Below are 23,084 nucleotides of genomic sequence, written 5' to 3' on the forward strand. Positions count from 1 at the left end.
TTACTGCCCATCTCTGCTCATCACTGCCTTCACTTACTTGCTGCTATGGGTGCAGGAATAACACAGTTATGCAGTTACTTTCTCAGTCTGCTAGAGCCTCCACTTGAACGCAAGAACCTTCATTTATCTTCTCAAACGGAATTCAAAATGTTTTTTACAAATTGAAGGATTAAGGTATAAATCGCAGAAGCATCGATCCACACATTCAAAGAAGAACAACCCAACAAACTCTTCATAAAACTCCAAGAGATATGAAAATCTTTATTTCTGTCTATTCTGTGTTGTTAATAACATCACATCTTCACATAGTAGCAAAAACATATTAAACAAACATTAATCTCAACATGCATACTGTACTTCAAGTTTCTCTCATGGAAAGGCCAGTGTTACTTTTATAGTATCCTTTCCATAAATATCATAAATATCTTTACCCATGTAGTGGAATTATTTTATTTTTTCATTTTAGTTAACAAGTATAATGTGACCACATTCACTTTTTATCAGGACATGCTACACCACCACGGTGGTTAGCATACAATAACACTGCCTTGTTCTCAAAGCTTCTTGCTAACTGTACTTTTTTCTGAGATGTTCTCTTTAAGTAAGGATACTGAAAGTGTAAGCAGTGTATGCGGTCACATCACGTGCTTAAGGTTGTGTTAGCACTGATAATTCCTTCACAGTTCTTTAAAGATGCTGAAGTCATCATATCAGCTGTAAATGCAGTGCTGCTGCTGTCCTTACGCTATACTTTCAAGCATCACACTTTCTTACTGACTAGTTTATTTCCACTTTTTATGCTCTAGTATGGTGTGACTGAATGAAGTCAGCAAACCAAATTCTGTCCATCTGAGGATGAGAAAGAAACTTGCATGAAATGGGAAGAATGAGATGAAGATGGCTCCTATGCTTTAGACGTGGCACTGTTTCTGCCATTGTAAGTACGCTAATGCTTGAAAGATCCATTAAAAGTCTGACACTTCACTCTTCAGCTGGAGCGTCCATCAAGTTTTACATTCCAGGTTTCCTTGTTGGGATTACGACTCAGACGATGATGTGAAAAATTAGTTATTACATTAAACCCATAAGATCAACACTGGCAAAAAAGCCGTGCACTTCACAGAGCAGCTTTCTATGGCCGAGCAGCTCCTGCAGGTGTAAGGTGTAGGTGTCACAGCACTCTGGTCCAAAGAGTTTATGTGCAGCATGCAGACAGAAAATGGCTTTACAGAATATGACTGAATGTTGAGGCACCAAAACACACTCAGTCTGCCCCTCAGTCTGATCAAGAAGAAAACCTGACTGCGCGCTTCATATCATCAGTATGATGATGTCCCAGAGGCCATGTTCAGGTTATTCTCCCGTCCACACTGAGCGGGCGGATCAGTGGAGTCTGCATTAGCTTTAACAGAAAGGTCTGATTTAAGCAGGTAAGCTGAATAGACAAGAAAAGCTAGAAAGCTTTATCAACTATAACCCCAGCGAGGACCTTGACAGGTGTCTTGTGTACAGGTGAAGGCTGGACAGTCAGCAGGATACCTTCCTAACATTTGTCATTCCCAGCATTGAACCGTTTCCTGGCACAGCCTCAGTGAAACAGAGCATCGTTTCCACCCCACAGTTACAGACAGGCTGTGCTTTTCTTTGGTAACACCGTCGAATGAGCCCCGTGTCCTCTCTCAGTAGCTGCTTTCGTGTCCTGTCAGGATGTACAGGCTGCTCAGTGCTGACGGGTCATCAGTCGGTGTGCTCTGAAGGATGATGTCTCTGCACATTGTCAGCAAATGAGAAGGAGATGAGTTGTAAAGGAGAGCCAGAGAAAGGCAGTACTAACCTAAAGCCAGTGCCTCCACCTGCTTCTACTCCTCCCACCTCTAGTACTAACACTACTCTACTGATACTACAACCACTGTAGTTTGACTTTAATGCTACACACTGGTACAGTACTGGTACACTTACTGGAGTTTTACTCCTGTTCCTGCTCATCACCACGCCTACTACTTTTTTAAACTTTATGATAAGTGTGAACATTTACACACCAGCATACAAACAAGTTTAAAGTAGAAAAAAGGAAGCAAAGAGCTGAGAAATACATAAAACATAACACAGAAGAAAAAGAAACCTTTGCAGGGATTCCTTCTACACCCAGTTTGAGTAAAAACTAACTGAAACACAAGGAAAGAAGATAAGATCAACTAAATAAGGGTTGTATAATAATACTTAGTACTGGCAGCCAGCAGCGCCAAGCCTCAGCCTCCCAGTAGACACACCTATGGTACCGATTTAAAATCCTACATGTCTTTGTTCTCAGGTTATCACGTTCACAAACTTTGGTGTCCACGCTATTTGCCTGCCAGGCTGACAATGATTTAGATCACAGAAACATTTTTAAGCTGTTATTCCTGGTTTCACAGTGGAAAACTCCGGGTAACGTCCATTATCTTTGCTCCTGTATAAGACTTTCCTGAATGCTGAGGTTTGGTCTTCCACATGAAATTCAGTACTTTTGTTTCAGTTTCATTAATGATGCATTGATTTTGGACATCGATGTAATACATATGTGATACACGACAGTCTTTGAGTCCGTCCTTCTCATATATAATCCCACTGTTTTTGCACTTAGTAATGACTGATTTAAAAAAGAAAAGTGAAATATTTCTAATGAACTCACCACGATTCTTATTTCAAACTTCATTAAGAGCTACTGGATCAACAGGGGTGTCCTGGATTTGTTAGTAATATAATATAGTAATATATTATTATTAGTTTTAATTATTTAGTCAAAAATCAATTCCAGACTGCTCTGAAAGAAATCAAAAAGAAAAGGACATTTTCTGAAGACTGAGCTTTCATGCCAGATATCTATACGATCCAAATGTAAACACACACTTGTAGTTACTGAAATTATTCATTTTCACAGGTTGTGTGTCAATTGTTTGAGAAAACCTGGTGTTAATGTCCCCTCCCCCCACAAAAATGATCAAAAGGAAGTGCTGAGGTTATTATCAGGATGTCCTAAAAGCTCTCAGTTAATCCAACATGCTGCAGCGAGAGTCCTGACAGGGACTAGAAACAGAACATTTATTGGCTCCAGAATAAAAGATTCAAAATCCTCACATAAAAGGTTTTGAATAATCAGCCCCTGTCTTATCTTAATGACCTTATAGTACCATATCACCCCATTAGAGCACTTCGCTCCGAGTATTTAAAAGTAAAATGGGAGCCAGACCCTTCGGTTTCCAGGCCCCTCTTGGCAAATGGTAAATGGACCGGTTCTTATATAGTGCTTTTCTACTCTGAGCACTCAAAGCTTGCCTCATTCACCCGTTCACACCCATTCATACTCTGACGGATGCACCGGAGAGCAACTTTCATGCAGGATATCTGGCATGTAGACGGGGAGTAGGTGACCGGCTCCCCCACCTGAACTACAGCCACCACTTCTGTGGAACCAGCTTCCAGTTTGGGTTTGGGAGACAGACACCCTCTCTACTTTTAACATTAGGCTTCAAACTTTCCTTTCTTCCCTGAATCCTCCCTTAGTTAGCCTAAGTCTAGGCTGCTGGCGGGTTCCCGTGATGCACCAAGTGTTTCTTCTTCAGTCGCCCTTTTCACTCACTATCTGTTTAAACACCTCTCTGCATTCAATCATTAGTTGAGAATATTCTCTGGCTCTCTTCCCCAGATTGTCTTTGTCCCGTCTTCCTCCTCTCACCCCCCCAACCAATCGCAGCAGATGCCCGCCCCTCCCCCAGCCTGGTTCAGGTTTTCACCTGCTAAAAGGGAGTTTTTCACCTTTGTGCACCATAATTGCAGGGCCTTTATCTTAAAATATACAGTGTCTTGAAGTGACTATTGTTGTGATTTGGTACTAGCATAAAGAAAATTAGCACTAAGGAAAGTAGTTTTCTGTACAAAGTGTCAGGTAGACGGTAGTTGGTAACTTTAATGGCTGTTTTTCTTTGGAGGGCTGCATGCAAACACATAGGCTGCATTTCCTAAATCCTTGGATCTGAGTAACCAACAGAACAAACACTCTAGTGTGACTCCTGCTTTAATGCTACCATTAATGCTAGCAGTATTCATGCTACTTCCACATGCTACTCTGAAAATCACTTCCAGGTCTATTAACAATAGTATCAAGAAAAATACTATCCTGATTACTTCTGATGTACTAGGATTACTAGTTTCTCACAGTGATTGATAGCTCTTGTCAGCATACAGTTAACATACCTGTTTGTTCCCAGAACTCTGAACACACGACTCTCATCTGTAATTTCTTGTGTTACCTGCACATAAAGTGAAAATTCACATGTGTAATAACTTAGAACAAATATGATAAGCACATGATACGAGCTCAGCCAACGTTGGATGAATTTACTAGTTCATCACCTCATCTGAATGGAAACTCCTCCCTTTGAGGCCATGCTTCCAGAACGCCAGCACACTATCCTGCAAGCAGACTGACAGAACAGGAGGTGTCACTCAGCTTTCAGGACACACATCAGCTCTCATTCACTTTGTTTGTCACATCATCATTTCTACCTAGTGTTTCAATGGGGAAGTCAAAGACTATTTCTGCAGCCAGCTGTCTGGATGGAAGTCCTTGCAGGTTCACGATCTTTACAGTTCCTGTCCAAACGGTACACAGATTGAGAACGAGCATGAAAGACATTTGAAGGATTCACAATATGCGAGGGGACTTACTTTCCAAGGTGATGAGAACAGTGTCTCGGTCCAGCTGGGTTACCTGCACGGCCCTGAGTGCTCCACTATCTCCTGACGCACGGAAAGAAGGAAGCTTGTTGAAACAAATTGAAGCTTGAAGCTTCAGGAAGTCAGCAGAGAAATTCAGAAACGGTCCTACCTGGCACTGGAACAGGAGCGCCGTTCAGCTCTATAATATCAAACCTGAGCTGTTGGCCGGTTGGTGGTTTATCATTACTACAGTCTCTCACTCCAACACACAGCTGAGGAAACTCATCTGTTGCCAACACCAGCAGTTCAAATATCGGAAGAGCATCTGGGAGCCTGATGGCGAGTTGCTGTGAAACAGTCACCAAGGAAACAAGAAAAACTAAATAAATTCTCATGGATGGTTAAGTGATGCTTGTTAAACCGGAGCTGAACCTGTTCATACAACCGTCCAAAACAGCACAACAGAATTCTTGTATGATTATTAAATCTTGAGATTAAAGATAAACCGATGCCATCCATCCATCCATCCATCCATCCATCCATCCATCCGTCCATCCACCCATCCATCCATCCACCCACCCATCCATCCGTCCGTCCATCCACCCATCCATCCATCCATCCATCCATCCATCCACCCACCCACCCACCCACCCATCCATCCATCCACCCGTCCATCCATCCATCCATCCGTCCACCCACCCATACATCCACCCATCCAGCCGTCCATCCAGCCGTCCATCCACCCACCCATCCATCCACCCATCTAGCCGTCCATCCATCCATCCATCCATCCATCCATCCATCCATCCATCCATCCAGCCGTCCATCCATCCAGCCGTCCATCCATCCAGCCGTCCATCCATCCATCCATCCGTCTATCCATCCATCCATCCATCCACCCAACCATCCACCCATCCAGCTGTCCATCCATCCATCCGTCCACCCACCCATCCATCCACCCATCCAGCCGTCCATCCAGCCATCCATCCACCCACCCATCCATCCACCCATCCAGCCGTCCATCCATCCATCCATCCAGCTGTCCATCCATCCAGCCGTCCATCCAGCCGTCCATCTGGCCATCCATCCGTCCATCCGTCCACCCATCCAGCTGTCCGTCCATCCAGCCGTCCATCCATCCATCCAGCCGTCCATCCACCCGCTTCCGCTTATGGGTGGCGGGGGGCTGGAGCCTGTCCCAGCTGTCTTAGGGCGAGAGGCGGGGTGCACCCTGGACAGGTCCCAGTCTGTGGCAGGGCTAACACATAGACACAGACAACCATTCGCACACATTCACACCTATGGGCAATTTAGCGTTTCCAATGAACCTGTCCCCTAACTGCACGTCTTTGGACTGATGCCACTTTTCCATAATGTTGTGACACAGGCGTGTTTCTCCAAGCAGCACTGTGTTAGGACTGCAGACAGGCTTAACACAGAGCTCTGTTCTCACAGTACATACATTATCGTTATGAAATGTGCGAGACATTCACAAAAAAACTGTCAATTATCTGTGCTATGTGATCTAATGGTGCATGCTGGTGTTGAACTGTGTGCTGATAACACTGTTCCTGTAGCACAGAAAACACATGGTAACCATTCAGTTACACGAGCTTGGACCCAGAGAAGGTGCTGTTGGTGTTTTTGGACGGCGTTTATACAACGTTTCTTTTATTTAGTCCCTAAAATCTTGTTGGGCTTGAATAAAAAGTATGCATATGTTATTAAAAAAACAATGACATGCTTCAGATTTTGATATGCTGTCTGTCTACTTTTATGTAATCCAGGTCTAATGGCTGGTTTGCATTGTGGAAATCGGGGTAGAGTTAGAAAGGAAGACATTTATTCAGGTGGCAAGTTCGACATATCTGTACAAACCTTTAGATGCATGAACTTCTGAAGAGGCTCATACCACAAGAGTAAAACCAGGCCAGATGGGACAGCCCCGCACAGAAATGTGCTATCTGTGTATGGGTTTCTTGCTGAAACAGAGAGAGCAGGACTAAGTGTCTGCAGTTGTTCTCTGTGAACAAACAGACTGACCAGAGTAACTCTGCACTGCTTACCTACACTGCACCTCCTACAACCTTTAGTGTCAGGAATCTTTACAGATATGGCAAACTTTCTGTGGCCAACAGAGAATATCCAGGTCAGAACAAGCAGACAAAATTGGGTTTACAGTATCCTCCTTCCTCAAAATCAGGTGGTAGCATCATACATGACATTATTAACACTGCTGCACCTACAGCTCCTGTTTCCCTGCATCTGTGATGGCGTGTCGTACCTGAGACTGATCCGCTCAGTGAGGCGGTTGGTGCTGAGCGACAGGCTGCTGTGTTTCTTGTGCAGATGTCCTTTCTGTTCAAACAGAGCTGGCAGGCTGTGCGAGTAAAGCTGGGACGACTTCCCTGCAGGATGGAGCCTTTTTAGAGCAGCATATTATCGAGTGGACACAATGTTCTCCATTTGTGTCACGCTGTTTGTTACCTGATACGGACATCAGCACATTGTTCATAACATATAGCCATATACATCGCTGAGGGAGGAGCTGTGGGGAAAAGACAAGCAGTTCACTGAGACTTCAAACATCCAGCTTCAGTCATCAGACTGTTCCAGAAACACCATTTCCTGGTTTTCAGTGCTCCTCCTTTCATCAGGAGCTGCACTCCTTACTCAGGTTTTTCAGGGTGATGCGATTAATGACTTGCACTTTTTTGTTATTACTTGCATTCTTACACAATGCTCTTCTACTCTGACTGACACTTTCAACTACCAGCTTGACCGTGCATCACTCTTTTCTACCTCAAAACGACCAGTTACACATGTCTGCATGAATTCTGCACGCACGTTTGCACTACAAGCTGCACACAAACACGTGCGCACATCCATGATTTACTCCAAACCTAACCTTCGGCGCTTTTAAACTTCCAACCCCTTCAGTGGAAACATCGGGAGAAGTTTGCCAGATTTAGGGTTTGCAGTGTTATTGCAGTGTTAAGCATAGACTGGTTTTAAGGAGGTCGCTCCTTACTGGGGTTATATTGTCATAGTATCTTATGCTGCAGACCTAACCTGCGCTGGACCGAGTTATTCCTCCTGCACGTCTGTGCACGGATAGTCGAGCATCTTATGAATATAGCCACTTGACCTTTGACCCATTTCAGTATAAGATATTGTGAAAGTATTAGTCTTAGCTGACTTTCCTTCGTGTTTCTAATAGAGATGGCACGATACCACTTTTTTATGTCCGATACCGATACCGATATCATAAATTTGGATATCTGCCGATACCGATATGAATCCGATATAGTGTTTTTTAATCAACAAAACTGGTTTTTTTTAAATATCTTGCTGCATTTTGTATAAGTTCATACTCAAGTTTAAAACAACAACTACACTAAAGCTATTCTGTTATAACTGTATACAAAAAAAAATATTTCATAGTTCAGCACACCATGCTGTGGTGTGCTGGGGGAGCAGCACAGCAAAGAAGGACTCATCCAGGCTGGAGAAACTGATCAGGAGGGCTAGCTCTGTGGTCGGCATGAAGCTGGACACTCTGGTGACAGTGGCAGAGAAAAGGACATTAAAGAAACTGATGGACATTATGGACAATGCCAGGCATCCTCTGCACACGGCCATTAACAACCAGAAGAGTCTGTTCAGTGACAGGTTGCTTCTCCCCAAGACAAGAACTAACAGACTTAAAAACTCCTTTGTCCCACACGCCATCAGACTGTTTAACTCCTCTCTGGAGGGGAGAGGGAGGGGAGACAGGAGGACAAAGGAGGGAACAACTAAGCTGTAGTGCCTCTTCACCTCACTGTGCAATACCTTTTGTGCAATACTTTTGTAAATAGTCAACGGTGCAATAGACTCAATACTTGAAATGTGCAATTCACTTGTATTTTTATTTTTATTCCTATTTATTCTATTTATCCCCTTCGTATATTTTATTTATATTGTCTCTGTATTTATATATATGTGTGTGTGTATAACTCTGTAACTTCTGTCGGTGCTGTGCTTTTTTGGAAATCGAATTTCCCAGAGGAACCCACCCGAGGGATTAATAAAGTTCCATCTTATCTTATCTTATCTTATCTTAGCAATACTGATCAATCTAATAAACTTAGACCTACACCATCCTCCCTATTCTGGTATTTTAAAGAGTACTTAGCGTAAATATTAAGCAACCTAACTAATAGGGTTCCAACTCCCAGCAACAACAAAAATAAATAAATAAAAAATAGGGAACTACCCCTCACACTCCACCTCATGATGCTTAATCAACGTAATCAACCTTAATTTGATGCAGTGTGAAAAAAAATGCACAGAAATCAATTATTTTTCAAGAAATATTAAATAGATTCAACATCTTTCTTCAACAAAATTGCAGACTGTACAGATGGTACCTTCCCAAAGGAAAAAGTACTATAGCTTACTAGGGTATATATATTAGACTTAACAGTTACTATATACAGTAATGGACTTCTATACATTTTACATCAGATTAAAACTTTGGGTGTAAGATTCAGATAATTATTTAATAACAGCCAGACATTTTAAATGAGAATAAGAAAGAAAAGTATGTCTTTGTGCCCCCCTTTTCCCTGTTCATGCCCTATCGGCCCCCCTGGCTAAACTTTGCTAGATCCGCCCCTGCACAGTTACAGCCGTCAGCTGCGTAGAAAAGGATCCAGGTCTAGAAAGTAATATTAAATAAATTCTAACAACAGCTTATCAAGCTTAAACATGCTGCTGTTGTTCAGCCGCTGGTTTCTTCTTTCTGGTGCAAAGTGGGCCAAAAACAAAGAAGAGAGACGGAGTCGTGACAGAAAAGCCGATCAGCTGATCGTTAAGCAGTTTCATGATTGAAGTAGCAGCAGGAGAGGCAGTCGCTCGTTAAGCTTAACGCAGGAATGCTTTACAAACATTCAGAGATGGACTTACACACTTGCTTTACTTCTCTCGGGATAACTTTGTCGGAGATGAAATGCCGGGTTGCTAGCGAAGCTCCAAATAAGATAAGATAACTCTTTATTGTCATTGCACAGTCATACATAGTACAGTAGTACAATGAAATTGGAAAAACTGTCCTACGTCGGCACTACATATAACACAACACGACACGATATGACACATCACAACGTAACAAACAACACAACACAGTATATTAACTTAGTATAAAAAAGAAGAATAAGTGTATGTGTATTGCACACTGTTATTATTGCACATTAATTATTATTGCACCTTGTTATAAATATAAATATTATTGTTATCGTTTTAAACATTGTTACCTCCCCCTAAAAAGTCCAGGGAGGTATCCAGTCAGGTCAGCTATTTACATTGATCAGGGCTATTGCCCTGTTGTAAAAGCTGTCCTTGAGTCTATTTGTTCGGGACCTCAGCAGCCTGAACCTCCTGCCAGACGGCAGCAGCTTAAACACCCGGTGTCCTGGGTGTGTGCTATCCAGACCACCGACAGGTCCCGCATGCCACAGCCGCTCTATCACGTGATGCATACTGCTCGACATGCTAACGTTCTGAGGTGAGTTACGGCGTGTTGCAAGTTTTGTGAGGTGCTTTCGTGACATTTAATGGATCGGATTACATTTTTTATTTTTCTCCGATATCCGATCCAGTAATTTAGGTCAGTATCGGACCGATACCGATACGTAATATCGGATCGGTCCATCTCTAGTTTCTAATGTTCTTGTGTTACTAGTAGCCCTGATGTTTCCCCTGTCTGACCTCTGTCTCGTCTATGTGTTGCTCAGTTTTCTGGTGTGTCGTGTTTTTGTCCGTCTTCCCTCCTTTTCCTCTCATCGCCGTCATCTGTGTCCAATCATTTTAGCCCGTACCTTGATCCCCATCTGTTCATCTTTGTTCTAATCCCTGTTTTGTAGCATGTAGCATGTCTTCCACACATAGCTCCTGCCTCTGTGCTCATTTTGGGATTCTGTTTTGTTGTTGGCTAATTTTGTGCACAGCTAAAGTTTGCTTTGCTGACTTTCCCTTGGTGCTTTGCAAATAAGTCGTCTTTCCAATAACTTCACCAGAATGGAGGGCAATGAAAAGCATTAAAATGTTACCAATTATACTCATTAAACACAGGACATGTAATAAAGGATTCAGGCCAGTTAAGTGGAGTGGACAGCATGGCTGTTAAAGCATTATAAATGTGAGAGAATTACGATCTTACCTTCTCTAATGTATCTTCATGAAGTTCATTAAGGTTCAGTGTGTAGATGCCTTCTTCTGCCCCAAGAATAAGATACTGATCTAAGTAGGGAAAGTGTTTATATAAAGAAGTTTCCATCAGCACCAAACACCATCGCATCACAAGGTTCAGACACCAGACCTGCTTTCACTTTGGCTGCTATCCCCATTAAGAGTGCCTCTTTGTGCTACAATGTCAGGCAACAGCACGCACATGACCCATGCTGTGTGCAGGCACCTGGCCACTACAGTGCCACATCACATTCACTGTGACACATTGAAGGACGTGCACACGTAACAAAGAGCATCTCTGCACAACAAGACCATCTTAAAGAGAACACAGCCACATTTAAGTCAGTTACAGCTTTCCTTTCAAACAAGAAGTCTCCTTTTCATCGTACCTTGCATAAATGAACTGTCTGCTCACATTAATATAAACCTGTTATAAACCTGCTGCTGTGAGATTTCTGAGAAAACGCTCTCATTACTCCACTATGAAGTAAAAACAGAACCACAGACCAAACCACTGACCTCTTGTTTTGGGAAAAATCCAGGTGACGGCGCAGTTGATTTTTAGAGGGCAGCCATTGAAGACTTTAGAGAAGCAGGCTCCCATCTACAGAAGCAGCAGAGCAACTGAATCACGTATGGTCTGGCATGTTTAGATTGACTCTTCCGTTTAGGTATGTTATCTTTCCAACAAAACCAAACTGGCTGTTATACTTTTATTCAAAGTTGCACAAGTAATTTTTTCTGTTCAGTCATCCAGGTCACGGTAATCTGAGGAGCTTTGTCTCCCAATAGGGCTTAAAATCTGGGACTCTCCACCTACTGCTCTTAGAACTGAAGGAGCTTCTCAGATAAGAGATGAAACGTCCCAACTCTTTGTCTTTCAAAGCTCCTTAGATCACAAACCAGTTTGGACAAGAATTACTCTAAAAGTGAGGAAGTAGTGAGAAGGTGCAGAGGTTTGTGGAATCTGTTGGCAGGACGCAGCCATTAAAACACACGGTTGTACGTGAGGAAGCATATCATGTTAGTCATGAGAGCTTTGGCCGTAAAATGTTAAACTTCACACTTACATGGACTTGAGGGGTGGGAGGAAGGCCATGACAATCAGCGCTCTAAAAATGTCAAAGGTTACACATAACAAATGTTATTATTTTTTGTAAATGTCACAAATCAGCATTTTGACTGTTACACGGTGTGTAGTCCGACACCTTTAAAGGATCCAATCATTAGGAAGTTATAAGGTTAGCAAGTCACACAGGCTGATATGCTGAGGCTTCCACTTACATCATCCTTCGTCTTCCTCCTCAGTGTGCTCCATTCTGGTGATAGTGGGGTCTCTCGCTTGGGTGAGGAAGCAGTAGTAACCAACTCTGCTGGCACAGCGCCCTCCGCTGGCTGACACGTTTCACTGCAGCCCTTTGTGATGTCCCGAGTGGCCGAACACCTGGCCAAGGCTAAAAAGAGAAAGAGATTTTTGTGGGACTCATTGTGAGCTTGGTCAGCTTAAAGTGGAACTATTACGGTCATAGCTGAAGTTAATGCATGCATGAAGTCATGTCTGCAGTAACTGCAGTATACATTATTACATGGTATTAAAGTTCCACATCACGACATCACGACATTTACATTCATTAGCGTATAAAACAACAAGCAAGCGCAGTGTGTCAGCCTGAAAAAGCAGATACTTTGACAACCTCTAAGAAAGTACAAAGATGACTAAAATATGCAAGAAAACTGCTCCTGCTGAAGGTGGAAACAATAAACAACAAACGTGTTTCACCACTTGAGGCAAAAACACTCCATCGAGTACAACCAGATCACGATGGCACACAAGGAGGAGACACTAACAACGTTAAGCAGTTGTTCAAAAAGCCTGAGCCAAGATACAACATCCCAGGTAGAAGATAACTTTTTACTTTATGTGATGATATTGTGGAGTTAGAAGGTTTATTTACTTTTCTGTTAAAGTGTTATATGTTATGTTTTGAGTTTTCTACGATACTTTCGTCCTTACATTTGTCTAATTCTGTGTAACTGCTCTGCACTCTAACTCTGCTGATGCAGGCGCATTGTAACAATTCAATTTAATGTATATATCAACAAATAATCACAACATTTGCCTCAAGGTGCTGAATAGTGTAAGGTAAAAAACCCTACAATAATACAGATAAAACAGAAAACCAACAATCATATGACCCCCTATGAGCAAACACTTTGGCCACAGCGGGAAGGAAAAACTCCCTTTTAACAGGAAGAAACCTCCGGCTCAGGCTCAGGGAGGGGCGGGGCCATCTGCTGCTCCGGTTGGGGTGAGAGAAGGAAGACAGGATAAAGACCCATCAAGCAACTTATAAGGATAAATGTGCAGGCAAATTGTTTATATCCAGCAAAGCTGAGAATAAAACTGGACACTGGAGAGAAAAGAAGTAGATGCACACAACATACAGTGGATGTTTTGTTTCTGCCAAAATATCGATGCAGATACGTTTCAGATAGTAAAATATCCCATATTAACAAACAATATATTTATAAAGTTCAGACGGAGGACGCGTTTAGGTTTAATATAAGTGGATTACACTCACCTAGACCTCTTTAACACAGCAGTGTGATATTGGTTATATGGGTCTGTACCCAAAAAACTGCACAGGATTTGTTGACTGTTTCTTATCGATTTTTACTCCCTGAAACCGGGAAGAATATTTTAAAATTCCATCATGTTGGATTTTATACTTGATGAAAAAACCATATCCAATAATGATTTCGTACATTTATTTAATATTTCTAAGCGTGAGACTCAAGAAAAATACAAATAGAAAATGCGAGGAATTGAGGGGTATCAGTAGGGGGTTTGGCGGTGGGAGGAGCTCAGATGGTCACGTCCCAACAGGTTTATTTTGTTCATAGTGAAAGGTAAGGACTCTCACTGGCTGCTATAAGCATGTTTTGACGTGTTTTCTGTGGCAGTAGGAATGAGTATAAACACTCTGCTATCAGATTTTGTTCATGCTTCAACATTCAGGATTTTGTTTGCTGTATCAGCCACACTCGTGTTTTAGTTCTGTTTTATGGCTCCGAGAGGTTGTGTCATTTCTCCAGACAACTTTGGTTTGATTTGTGCTGAATACACTGTTAAAAGTCAACAAAGGAACATAAGGGATTTTGCGAATAAAGTTTATTTTGCTTACTTTAAAATGAAACTTTGGGATCGAGACAAAACACCCTGATTTTTTGCAAAAAACATTTTTGGATTCAGCACCCTAAAAATATCCCATTCTCGCGTACAGAGCAAAGGGGAATATGCAATCATATAGAGAAAATGACACATATGCACTTTGTTAGTTATAACATAAAAGGAATTAATAACCTGATTAAGAGAAACATTTCCTGTGACAGTCACAGAGACTGCAGTGCTCTGCAGCTTTGATTCTAGAAACCGACCTGAGACAGAACATCATGTACCGCAAAAAGGGACCCCAGACCTGATTAAAGATATCTCTCCCCTTAACTCTGTACATGACCTGTTCATATCAACAAGAGTTAGATGATGCAGTATTATCCTGCAACCTGTCATAACAGCCAGATGCACCCAGAGCCTCTGTCTTCCAGACAGATTCATGCTGTCAGGTAACAGACCCAGGACACACAAAGCTGGAGACTTAGAGAGATTAAGATGAAAAAGATCATTCATAAGGTTAACATGTATTTTCCACATGCATACAGCATATGAACTGACATCCTGGCTTCTTTCTGACATTTCCAGCAGGTTCTGGAATAACTCCTGGATACTAGATGGAGGGTCTGGGTTAGTCTTCAGATTAGATCAAGGTCCAGATCCCCCAGCTGATGAATTCCTGCCCTAGCACACGCATCCCACTTGAACGCTTTCTTACCAATAAATACTTTCTTGTTATACCAGACAGAGGTGAGAGAGGTGAGAGAGGGATTAGTGTTGATGAACTGGTGAGCTCTAAACTAAGTCTCTTGTACAAAAGCCAAAAACTGGACCTTTAAGGCCTCTAAAGGTGTAGGAGCCACTAAGCTTTCATCAGTATGATGGCAGGAGAGTTATTCATCTTAACTAACTGAGAGATAGTGGCATAGTATCCATTTTCTATCTCTGATAGCATATATGTTGAACTGATTGAAGGATGGCTTTTGCCTGCCCACATATAACCCTCCACACAAGCCGTCGAGTTGCCAACAATATAAGGAAAGCTCTAAATTTACAAATCGCCTTTAATGTTTCTTAGCTTGGATGCTGAGAAACATTCGACTGAGTGGGTTGGGTATTCCCGGAACAAACACTGATAACAATGGTATTTGGAGAAACATTTGCTACATGGATCAACACTCTCTATATAAAGATCGTAGGGGGGGGTCAAAGGTCACAAGTTAACGGATGCTACTCTGATTTCATCAAGTATATAAAGACATCGCTGGGATCACATACGTTTACCTCACTGTCTGAAATAGTCTAATACAAACATCTGAAACTGCAACGTTATATGGGACAGGACAGAAGTTAAAAGAAAAAGCGTCTGTTTAAAGGCAGACAAAGCTGAGGTCTAATGTTGTGATGAGTACCTGTGGTGGAGTCAGCTGTGACAGCGCTGTCGGGGCCCAGTGTACAGGTCGGTCTCGGTGTAAGATCTTTGTCCTCTGTGCTGGGAGTCAAAGAGCTGAAGGCTGGCAGTGAGGCCGTAGACGGACTGAACACACTGCTCTTTCTGCCTCCCTGAGAAACACCATCAAACATGTTACCAAATACAAATACACATTACTGCATGTGACAAGGCTGATGTGCATGGGAATGTTGCTCCCATGGTTTCATACTGAACACATTTCTGCATGTTCAGCAGATGGAATAATGCCTCTGTGGTGAGTCATGGTGTTTCCTCCCTTCTCCACTGGCATTAGAGGGTGTTCCCAGGACCTCAGCTGTCGAAGGCATTTTACCCCTGCTACAACTGGACCAGACGATAAGCGATTAAAAACCCCACGAGAGGTGCAGCCAATGCTAGGGAGGAGGGGGGTAGTCAAGGGTGAGTGCCTGGTGGCTGGGCCTCAGCCAATGGTGCCTGGCCAGCAGCAGCCCAAAGGAAGCCTGCACTCCTTTGGATCCACCACCTGCAGGAGGCGGCCAGAGGGATTCAGTGGCAAATGGATTGGGCAGTGGTCAACTCCTTGGGGGAAAGTTTCTTAAGGTTTAGGATGGCTTAAGGAGCCATCCTAGTTGATACAACTGAGAAGGTGCCTCTGGATTGGGAGATTAGGGCACCCTAGGAGCCTCTGGGCCCCCAGCATCCCTGTGAAGGTCTGTGCTAGGGTACAGGAAAGAAGAGCCCAGCAGTTAATGCAATCTTGGATCCAGAAAGAATAAAGCAATTTTTACCCTGGTCATGGAAGGCTGCACCAAATCCTTATTCTCCTGGGGACATTCAAGTTTCCCCAAAAACTCAACATGTGTTTTTGGACTTAAATTAGGCATTCAAGGCCTCCCTTGAAGTGTCCTATTATAGTGTTGATAATTATCAGATTGGAATGAAAATAATGAAGAAGCCACTTTGCCTTTGACACACTAGATCCTGCTGGACTGGAACTGAACTGTTGCTAGACAAGCAACAATAAGTTTGGACTCACACATGGTTTGATCACTCAGAGACATTTCCAAGCATTTACAGAGTCAGTACACGGGAGTAGGTTTAGCTGGCTGAGGGGGTTATGCAGCTGGCTAAGTAAGCCTTCTTTACTCTTTATCTCCTTTACATCTATGGCAAATTTAGAACTGCCAGTTAATCTAACGTGCATGTATTTACACTGGGACGAAGCCAGTTACCCAGCGAAACCCCAAGAGGCAGGAGGAGAGCGCACCAGTGCCACACAGAAAGGCCCCAGGTGGGGTCTGAACAAGAGTTACCCACTGTAAAACCACGCCACCTAGAGGCTGGTTGGAACAAATGACCTGTACTGTACTGAGGCAAACGTAGAATTTGAGGAAGGCTAATTTAATTTTAAAGTTAGTAGAACGCACAGGCAGGAAACTGATGGAAAGTCATAATTAAAGCTTTCTGCACAATTTTCACCTTCCATTAAAACACTTATGCTACTTTGCATTTTTAAGCATTTTTTGTCATCTTCAGGTGTACACATATTAAACTAGTATGGAAGCGTAGAAACTTCACATACTACAAAAGTATTCGCTCATCTGCCTTCACACGCATATCGACTTGAAGCCAATTGATTCTATACAAGTTGGAACAGCTGAATTTGATGAGCTGGACAGGTGAGTGAATACCTTTAGCAACATATAAACTAGTATATAAAAGTTGAAGATACACACAGACACAGTATATATGAACTTCTCTAGAGTGACTGAATTGTGACAGAGATTTTGTTTATGGTAGAATGATTCACTCACATCAGCACATGGCACTCTCTTGATGGTTAAACTCCTGAAAGACAAAGGAGCAACAATGGTCATGCTCTAGAAGGAGAAGACGTCTTATAATGAAATCCACATCAAGCATAATAGAAACAAGCCGGACATAAAGGCAGGTGCTGGAGATGCTGAGGGTTGGCTAAGAGCAGGACATGAACAAAAATCTGAAGGAAACATTACAACAAAGCAAGCAAACACCAGACGTTCACTGAGGCGGTGCTGGTGTGGAAACCTTTTAGAATGAAACACTATGCAGGAGGTAACAGCTCCCCTCCTATATCCAACGACATCATGGATAAAAAGAAGAAATAGAAAAAAAAAACCCTGCACTGTCCAAAATCTAGTCAGTTTTCCACATAATGTGAGGGAATCAGCACAAGCACCACATCAGTGACAAGTAACACAAACCCAAAGAAGTTAACAAAACAAAACACGTACATTTGTGCTAAATCAAACGTGCTCCCAAACTCCAGTTCATGGAGGTTGGGATTAGATCAGATTGAACACAAACCTGCTGATTATACCCAACACACAGACAATGGCTGATTTTCACATCAAGAATAATTCCATGACAAGCAGCTTATTTCAGGTGAATTCAGGTGGGATGGGGAGACATTGGTGTTAGGAAAGGCTAGAGTTAATGGACATGGCCTACCTCAGCTCGAGAGCTTGCTCCACACATTCCAACAGGCTCCTGCAACACGAAGACCTGATGTTTATCTGACTACAGGCCTGAATGGCCCAAGAAGGAATTAACCCAAGGTTTGATCACTGTCTATCATTTCAAACTCAGGCTTAGAGCACTCGTTTTTGTGCCAAGGGTTATTTCCAGTTTACCTACCATCAAACACAACTCACCCAGTTATATGCTTGAAGAGTTGCAGCAGGGATTATATACAGTTGTGGTTAAACGTTTACAAAGCCTTTTAATGGACTTTTAATGATTTATTTTCTTTAATGACTTAAAAAAAAACAAGATCTGGGTGTACAAGTTTGAATTTAATTTGAATTTTTGCAGATCCACACAGAGTCAAAAGTTTGGACACATCTTCTCATTTGATGTTTTTCCTTTATTTTTACGACTTTCTACACTGATGTTTTCAGTTTGTAACTACAAATATACGAAGCAAGATATATGGAATTATGTCGCGAAGAAAAAACTGATAAATAATTCTAAATACATCTTATATTTTCAAAGTAGACTTTGCTTTGTTGACAATGCTGCAAACGCTTGGCCTTCTCTCAATGAGCTTCATGATGTAGATGCCTGAAACATCATGTTGATGCACGCTCAATCATCCAGCTAAGGAAAATTCAAAATCGACACAAGCTTGAGGGAAATTTGCAGCTGCCCACATGAACAAGCCAAACGCCTTCTAGAGAAAGGTAGTTTGGTATGTGTGGAGGAGTAAAGGTGAGTCTTTCAAACCTGAGAACACTGTCAAGTGTAGTGGTGATAGCATCATGCTTTGGGGCTGTTTTGCTGCCGGTGGTAATGGTAGGCTACACAAAGTGGGACACTGCAGGACAATGATCCCAAACACACATCAACATACATCACTGGTTCTAGAATGGATAAAACAAACATGACGCTTATGAAATCACCTTTCCAAAGCTCTGACCTCAACTGAGGTCGGGTCTGTACCAGGAAACCAACCAATTTACCAAGTTTTCCAAGAACAGTGGTTCGATAGAACTACACCAGAAGCTTGTTGATGACTACCAACAGTGTCCAGTCACAACTTGTTAAGAAATATTTAAACAAAACTGCATATGCAGCCAGCATATATACTTTGACTCTATGTGGATTAGTGAAAATCAAAACTTTATTTAAAGTTTGGTGTTTTTTTAAGTCATTAAAGATGTTGTTGTGTTGATTAAAGCCCAGAGTGGACGTAAACATCTGATCACAACTGTAAACGATTCCTTTGTGCACATGTCATCATTTTAAAAACAAAATAAAAGAAATTAAATAGAATATGCAACCATCTTTTTTTCATAAATATACACTTATTGGCCACTTTATTAGGTACACTTGTGGGTACACTCGATTTTTGCCGGTCGTTGCTCATTAATGCAAACATCTGTTGGACTTGAAGTTCAAACTGAGCATCAGGAAGAGAAGTGACGTGTGAGACGAGTGTACCCATTTTCTGACAGCTGCTTCAGCAGGATAACGGTCTTAAAAATGACAGCGAGTTCACTGTGCTCCGCGGTCAAAGGTCTCAGTGCAATCCTGGATGTGCAGCAGCAGTGCATGCAATGCCATCATGTCAGTTTGAACCGAAGTCTCTAAGGAATGTTTTCAGCACCTTGTTGAATCTTTGGCATGAAGGCAAAAGGGTCCAACACAGCACTACCAACGTGTACGTGATAAAGGGGCCAATAGTATAGTCTCCATTATTTTAACTGGCACCTGGAAGTATCCAGACATACGGAGCATTACTTCATTATCACAATCTGTGAATAACGCAGTTAGATTGGATTAGCTGGAGGGCAGAGGCACAAACTAACTAAACAGAGTCTGCAGTTGATTCGGGTTTTGTTTGTTTATTGTTTGTTTATTCATCCACTCTTACTGCAAACAGTTAACGTATGCAGTTAGAATAAATCATACTAAATTTCTTTTTGTTTATTTGTTTTTACTACAGGTTACTCCTCATTGCTCTGGGAGGACACTCTGTTCTGTTGGTACCTGCAGTAATACTGTTCTCATACTGTATGGATAAGCTGGCATTCTGGCCACATAGGAACCACATGTCTACTTTTATGAGTTATGATTTATGGTGCTACATCCTGGAAAAAATACCGAAATCACTCCATGTTGGCTGAACAAAGCAAACACCTGCTAAAATAATTCATGCAAAGTTTTTTCTAAACTTATACATGCTACCCATCAGTTGGATTTTGTAAATAAAAACAAAACAACCAACAATATAAAAATCCAGATAAGTTAGCCTAGCCCAGTCTACAAATGACTGATGCAGCTACCTGCTACCTGACAGAGTAACAATCAACCACAGCAGAACACAACTTCCCTCCAGCTGATCCAATCTAGCAACTTTTTAAATGCACCTTGTTATATTATAGTGTGCAGTGTGCCAATGTGACATCTCAACAGCCAAAAGCAACGATATTTAATAAGCAACTGAAGAAAGATGAAACAAAGGTCTTACGGTGAGCCTCCTTCATCTCCAGACAGACTCCAGTCATCATAACAGGCCTGTAGAAAGGAAAAGCCAAACACAACCTTTGGTCAAATCCGCGTGTTGTCATGGACTGAATGCCATCAGTATACCTGCAGGAAACATGCATTACCAAGTCAGGATAAGGCTCTGTCACTTTCCTCAGTGGAGGCCCAAACTTCACCTGGTCAACTGCAAAAAGAACACAACACTGGGCTTAGCACGCTAACAAAGGCAGACCAACACATTCACACACAATCCTGGTACTTTCACAGTGTTTACGGTGCACCGATTCCCATCGGTGTGCATTCCAGAGATAACCTGTGACATCAGCAGTGAACAAGGGCCGAGTGAAGTCTGCAGACCTGACCCCACACATCAGGTGAGCACAGATATCAGAGAATAACATTTTTACTCGATGACAAAGTGTCATTGAGAAGAGACGTCTGAACACAATAAACAAGGTACCATCAAAATCATCTGGAAGAATCAAAAGGTTTATAAGCATTTAGGGGCTGATAAATCGTAGCTACTGGTTTCAAATGAGAGACAAGATGACAGCTGGTTTAGAAGCTCCCACAGTAAAGCTTTTAAAATGACATTAGATGGCTTATTCTACCTGTAGTATATCAGAGTATGACATTTGTCATTAATGTTAAAGCCTGGAACACGCCTGTGTGTGGGGAGTGACAGCTGACATGCATCACAGTACCGCTGGAAGAAGACACGCCTCCTTCAATTCAATAGAAGTATTTGTATTCCTAAGTATGTGTGTGTGTCTTAATGCTCAGTCAAAGTGACACTTTTGATTGCAGGTCAGGCAAAGTAACAAATCGAATGAACATATGCTTGAATTGGAATGTATCAAATGTACACTGATATTGAGTCAGGGCCCAAACAGGGATGGAGCTGGGTGCAAAAAACAGCATCACCAGTCAAAGAAATTTAAAAATTAAAAAGAAAAAAGAATCACACTGAAATTATGATAAGAAATAGAAATGTGAGGTAAAAAGAAAAGGTTTCACTGTTGGTATTCAGTCAGTTTTAGGGTGTTAGCAATTTAAACTAAAAGTCCAAGATGATAGGAATACCAACAGCCAGGTAATAAGACAAATAAGAACAGGGCACAAAATGCGACCAAGGAGTATTTATAACATCAGTTTAGGCAATTCCTTGCACTGCTTTCTTGAGGCAACAAGTCAAAACATCAAGTAATGGCTCGATATGCATCAAATTTCACCACTAGATGTCATTAGACTGCAGTTAACTGGATTCTGTCTTTTTACATCTCCCAATTCAAGTGGAGAATCTCAGCTACTACTGCTGTACATGTAGTACACAGTACTGTGATGTCATTACTGTACAGGATGAAACAAGGTGAAAACACTGGTTTCCATAGTAATCAGATAGTTAGTTAGCAGCCCTTTCTTTTAAGATCGTTTAAACTAGTCATTAGTTTGTTTGTAAAGAAATTAGAAATTGCACACATGTGGCAGCATGCAAGGTCTTCGACTAAGATCTGCAGAACAGCTTTTATTAGCATCTTGCCTCAGTTTCTCTAATGACTTCACTGTGATGTGAAAGGAGGAAGCACAGCGATCACATGATCATTTCGCTTTGAAGCAGGAGATGAGGAAATGACTAAACCAGAAAGCAGAAGCTGCTGCTGCGTTTCGGCTCAGTTACTTTGCAAGGTGTTGCTGAACGCCTGCAAGTGAATTTGAATAAGAAGTCCAAAGTTTTTCTGTTTGAAATGGGATCAAAGGAGCGGTCTACAAAAATGCTCTCAACATTTCAAAAGTTAATCTTCTGATTCAATCACCTCAACAAAGTGAATACTTTGGAAACTATTTTGCCCAGCAGTCATCGGTTGCTCATGTCACAGTTATGGTTAGTCATGTTACTGCATGAAGATCATCGTGCAGAAACATGCAGCAGAACACCAACACCTTACTGTTGCAGAGCAGGGCTTGGTGAAGGCTAATTACTGCATTACTGTATTTTCAAGTAATTATTTGTATTGAGTAATGCAGCAGAAGCTCAGCAAAGGACGACAGCAACAAGAAGATGATGGACAAAGGTGAGAAAACTGGTTTTCAGGCTCGTCAGTTGTAAAAAGGTTAGAAACTGCACATTTATCGAGACAACTTCCATCCAAATATGCAAAAGCTGGAGGGAGACAGTGTAGCAGTAAGACTGAATGACCTTCCTATACTTCCCCAGACTCATGTACATGAACTGGCTGTGCTAAATAAACCAGTAATCTTGTTTCTGATACTATTTAATCAATACTAAAAGCATAGAGGTGTAACACACAGACCATGGCACTAACAATATACATTGTATCAGTGTTGACAATGACAGATACAGTATATGATACATTGTAGCACCTGTGTAAGCCTCTAAAACCATACTGGTCAAAGGGCAGTGCAGGTGTTTGTGGCTTACGGGGCTGTGTCTAGCACACTAGACTACACTAGTAAGGGAAGTTGAGGTCAACACCAGACTGATTTATGATTTGGTGTGTGAAT

General features: G+C 42.0%; 1 protein-coding gene across 2 annotated transcripts in view; it reads right to left on the bottom strand.

The window, feature by feature from the left end:
- Nucleotides 1-246: 246 nt before the first annotated feature.
- Nucleotides 247-23,084, bottom strand: part of map4k2 (mitogen-activated protein kinase kinase kinase kinase 2) — a 45,388-nt gene continuing 22,550 nt past the window's right edge. The window contains exons 14-32 of one of the 2 annotated variants that reach the window (XM_085267516.1): nt 20,687-20,745; nt 20,545-20,591; nt 18,024-18,062; nt 17,348-17,381; nt 15,514-15,664; nt 12,214-12,383; nt 12,000-12,041; nt 11,449-11,533; nt 10,901-10,980; nt 7,186-7,246; nt 6,983-7,106; nt 6,765-6,823; nt 6,577-6,680; nt 4,868-5,045; nt 4,708-4,779; nt 4,546-4,632; nt 4,393-4,463; nt 4,234-4,289; nt 247-1,767 (exon numbers count right to left, since the gene is read on the bottom strand). In XM_085267516.1, coding sequence (XP_085123642.1) covers nt 1,680-1,767; nt 4,234-4,289; nt 4,393-4,463; nt 4,546-4,632; nt 4,708-4,779; nt 4,868-5,045; nt 6,577-6,680; nt 6,765-6,823; nt 6,983-7,106; nt 7,186-7,246; nt 10,901-10,980; nt 11,449-11,533; nt 12,000-12,041; nt 12,214-12,383; nt 15,514-15,664; nt 17,348-17,381; nt 18,024-18,062; nt 20,545-20,591; nt 20,687-20,745 — 1,607 coding nt within the window. In that variant the 3' untranslated portion in view covers nt 247-1,679. The remainder of the gene's footprint in view (nt 1,768-4,233; nt 4,290-4,392; nt 4,464-4,545; nt 4,633-4,707; nt 4,780-4,867; nt 5,046-6,576; nt 6,681-6,764; nt 6,824-6,982; nt 7,107-7,185; nt 7,247-10,900; nt 10,981-11,448; nt 11,534-11,999; nt 12,042-12,213; nt 12,384-15,513; nt 15,665-17,347; nt 17,382-18,023; nt 18,063-20,544; nt 20,592-20,686; nt 20,746-23,084) is intronic. The other variant, XM_085267517.1, reaches the window with a different exon arrangement.

The sequence above is a fragment of the Mchenga conophoros genome, linkage group LG3 (assembly GCF_057382185.1).
Source record: "Mchenga conophoros isolate Kocher_MC1m ecotype Shallow Benthic linkage group LG3, M_conophoros_male_GT1.1, whole genome shotgun sequence".
Taxonomy (NCBI): Eukaryota; Metazoa; Chordata; class Actinopteri; order Cichliformes; family Cichlidae; genus Mchenga; species Mchenga conophoros.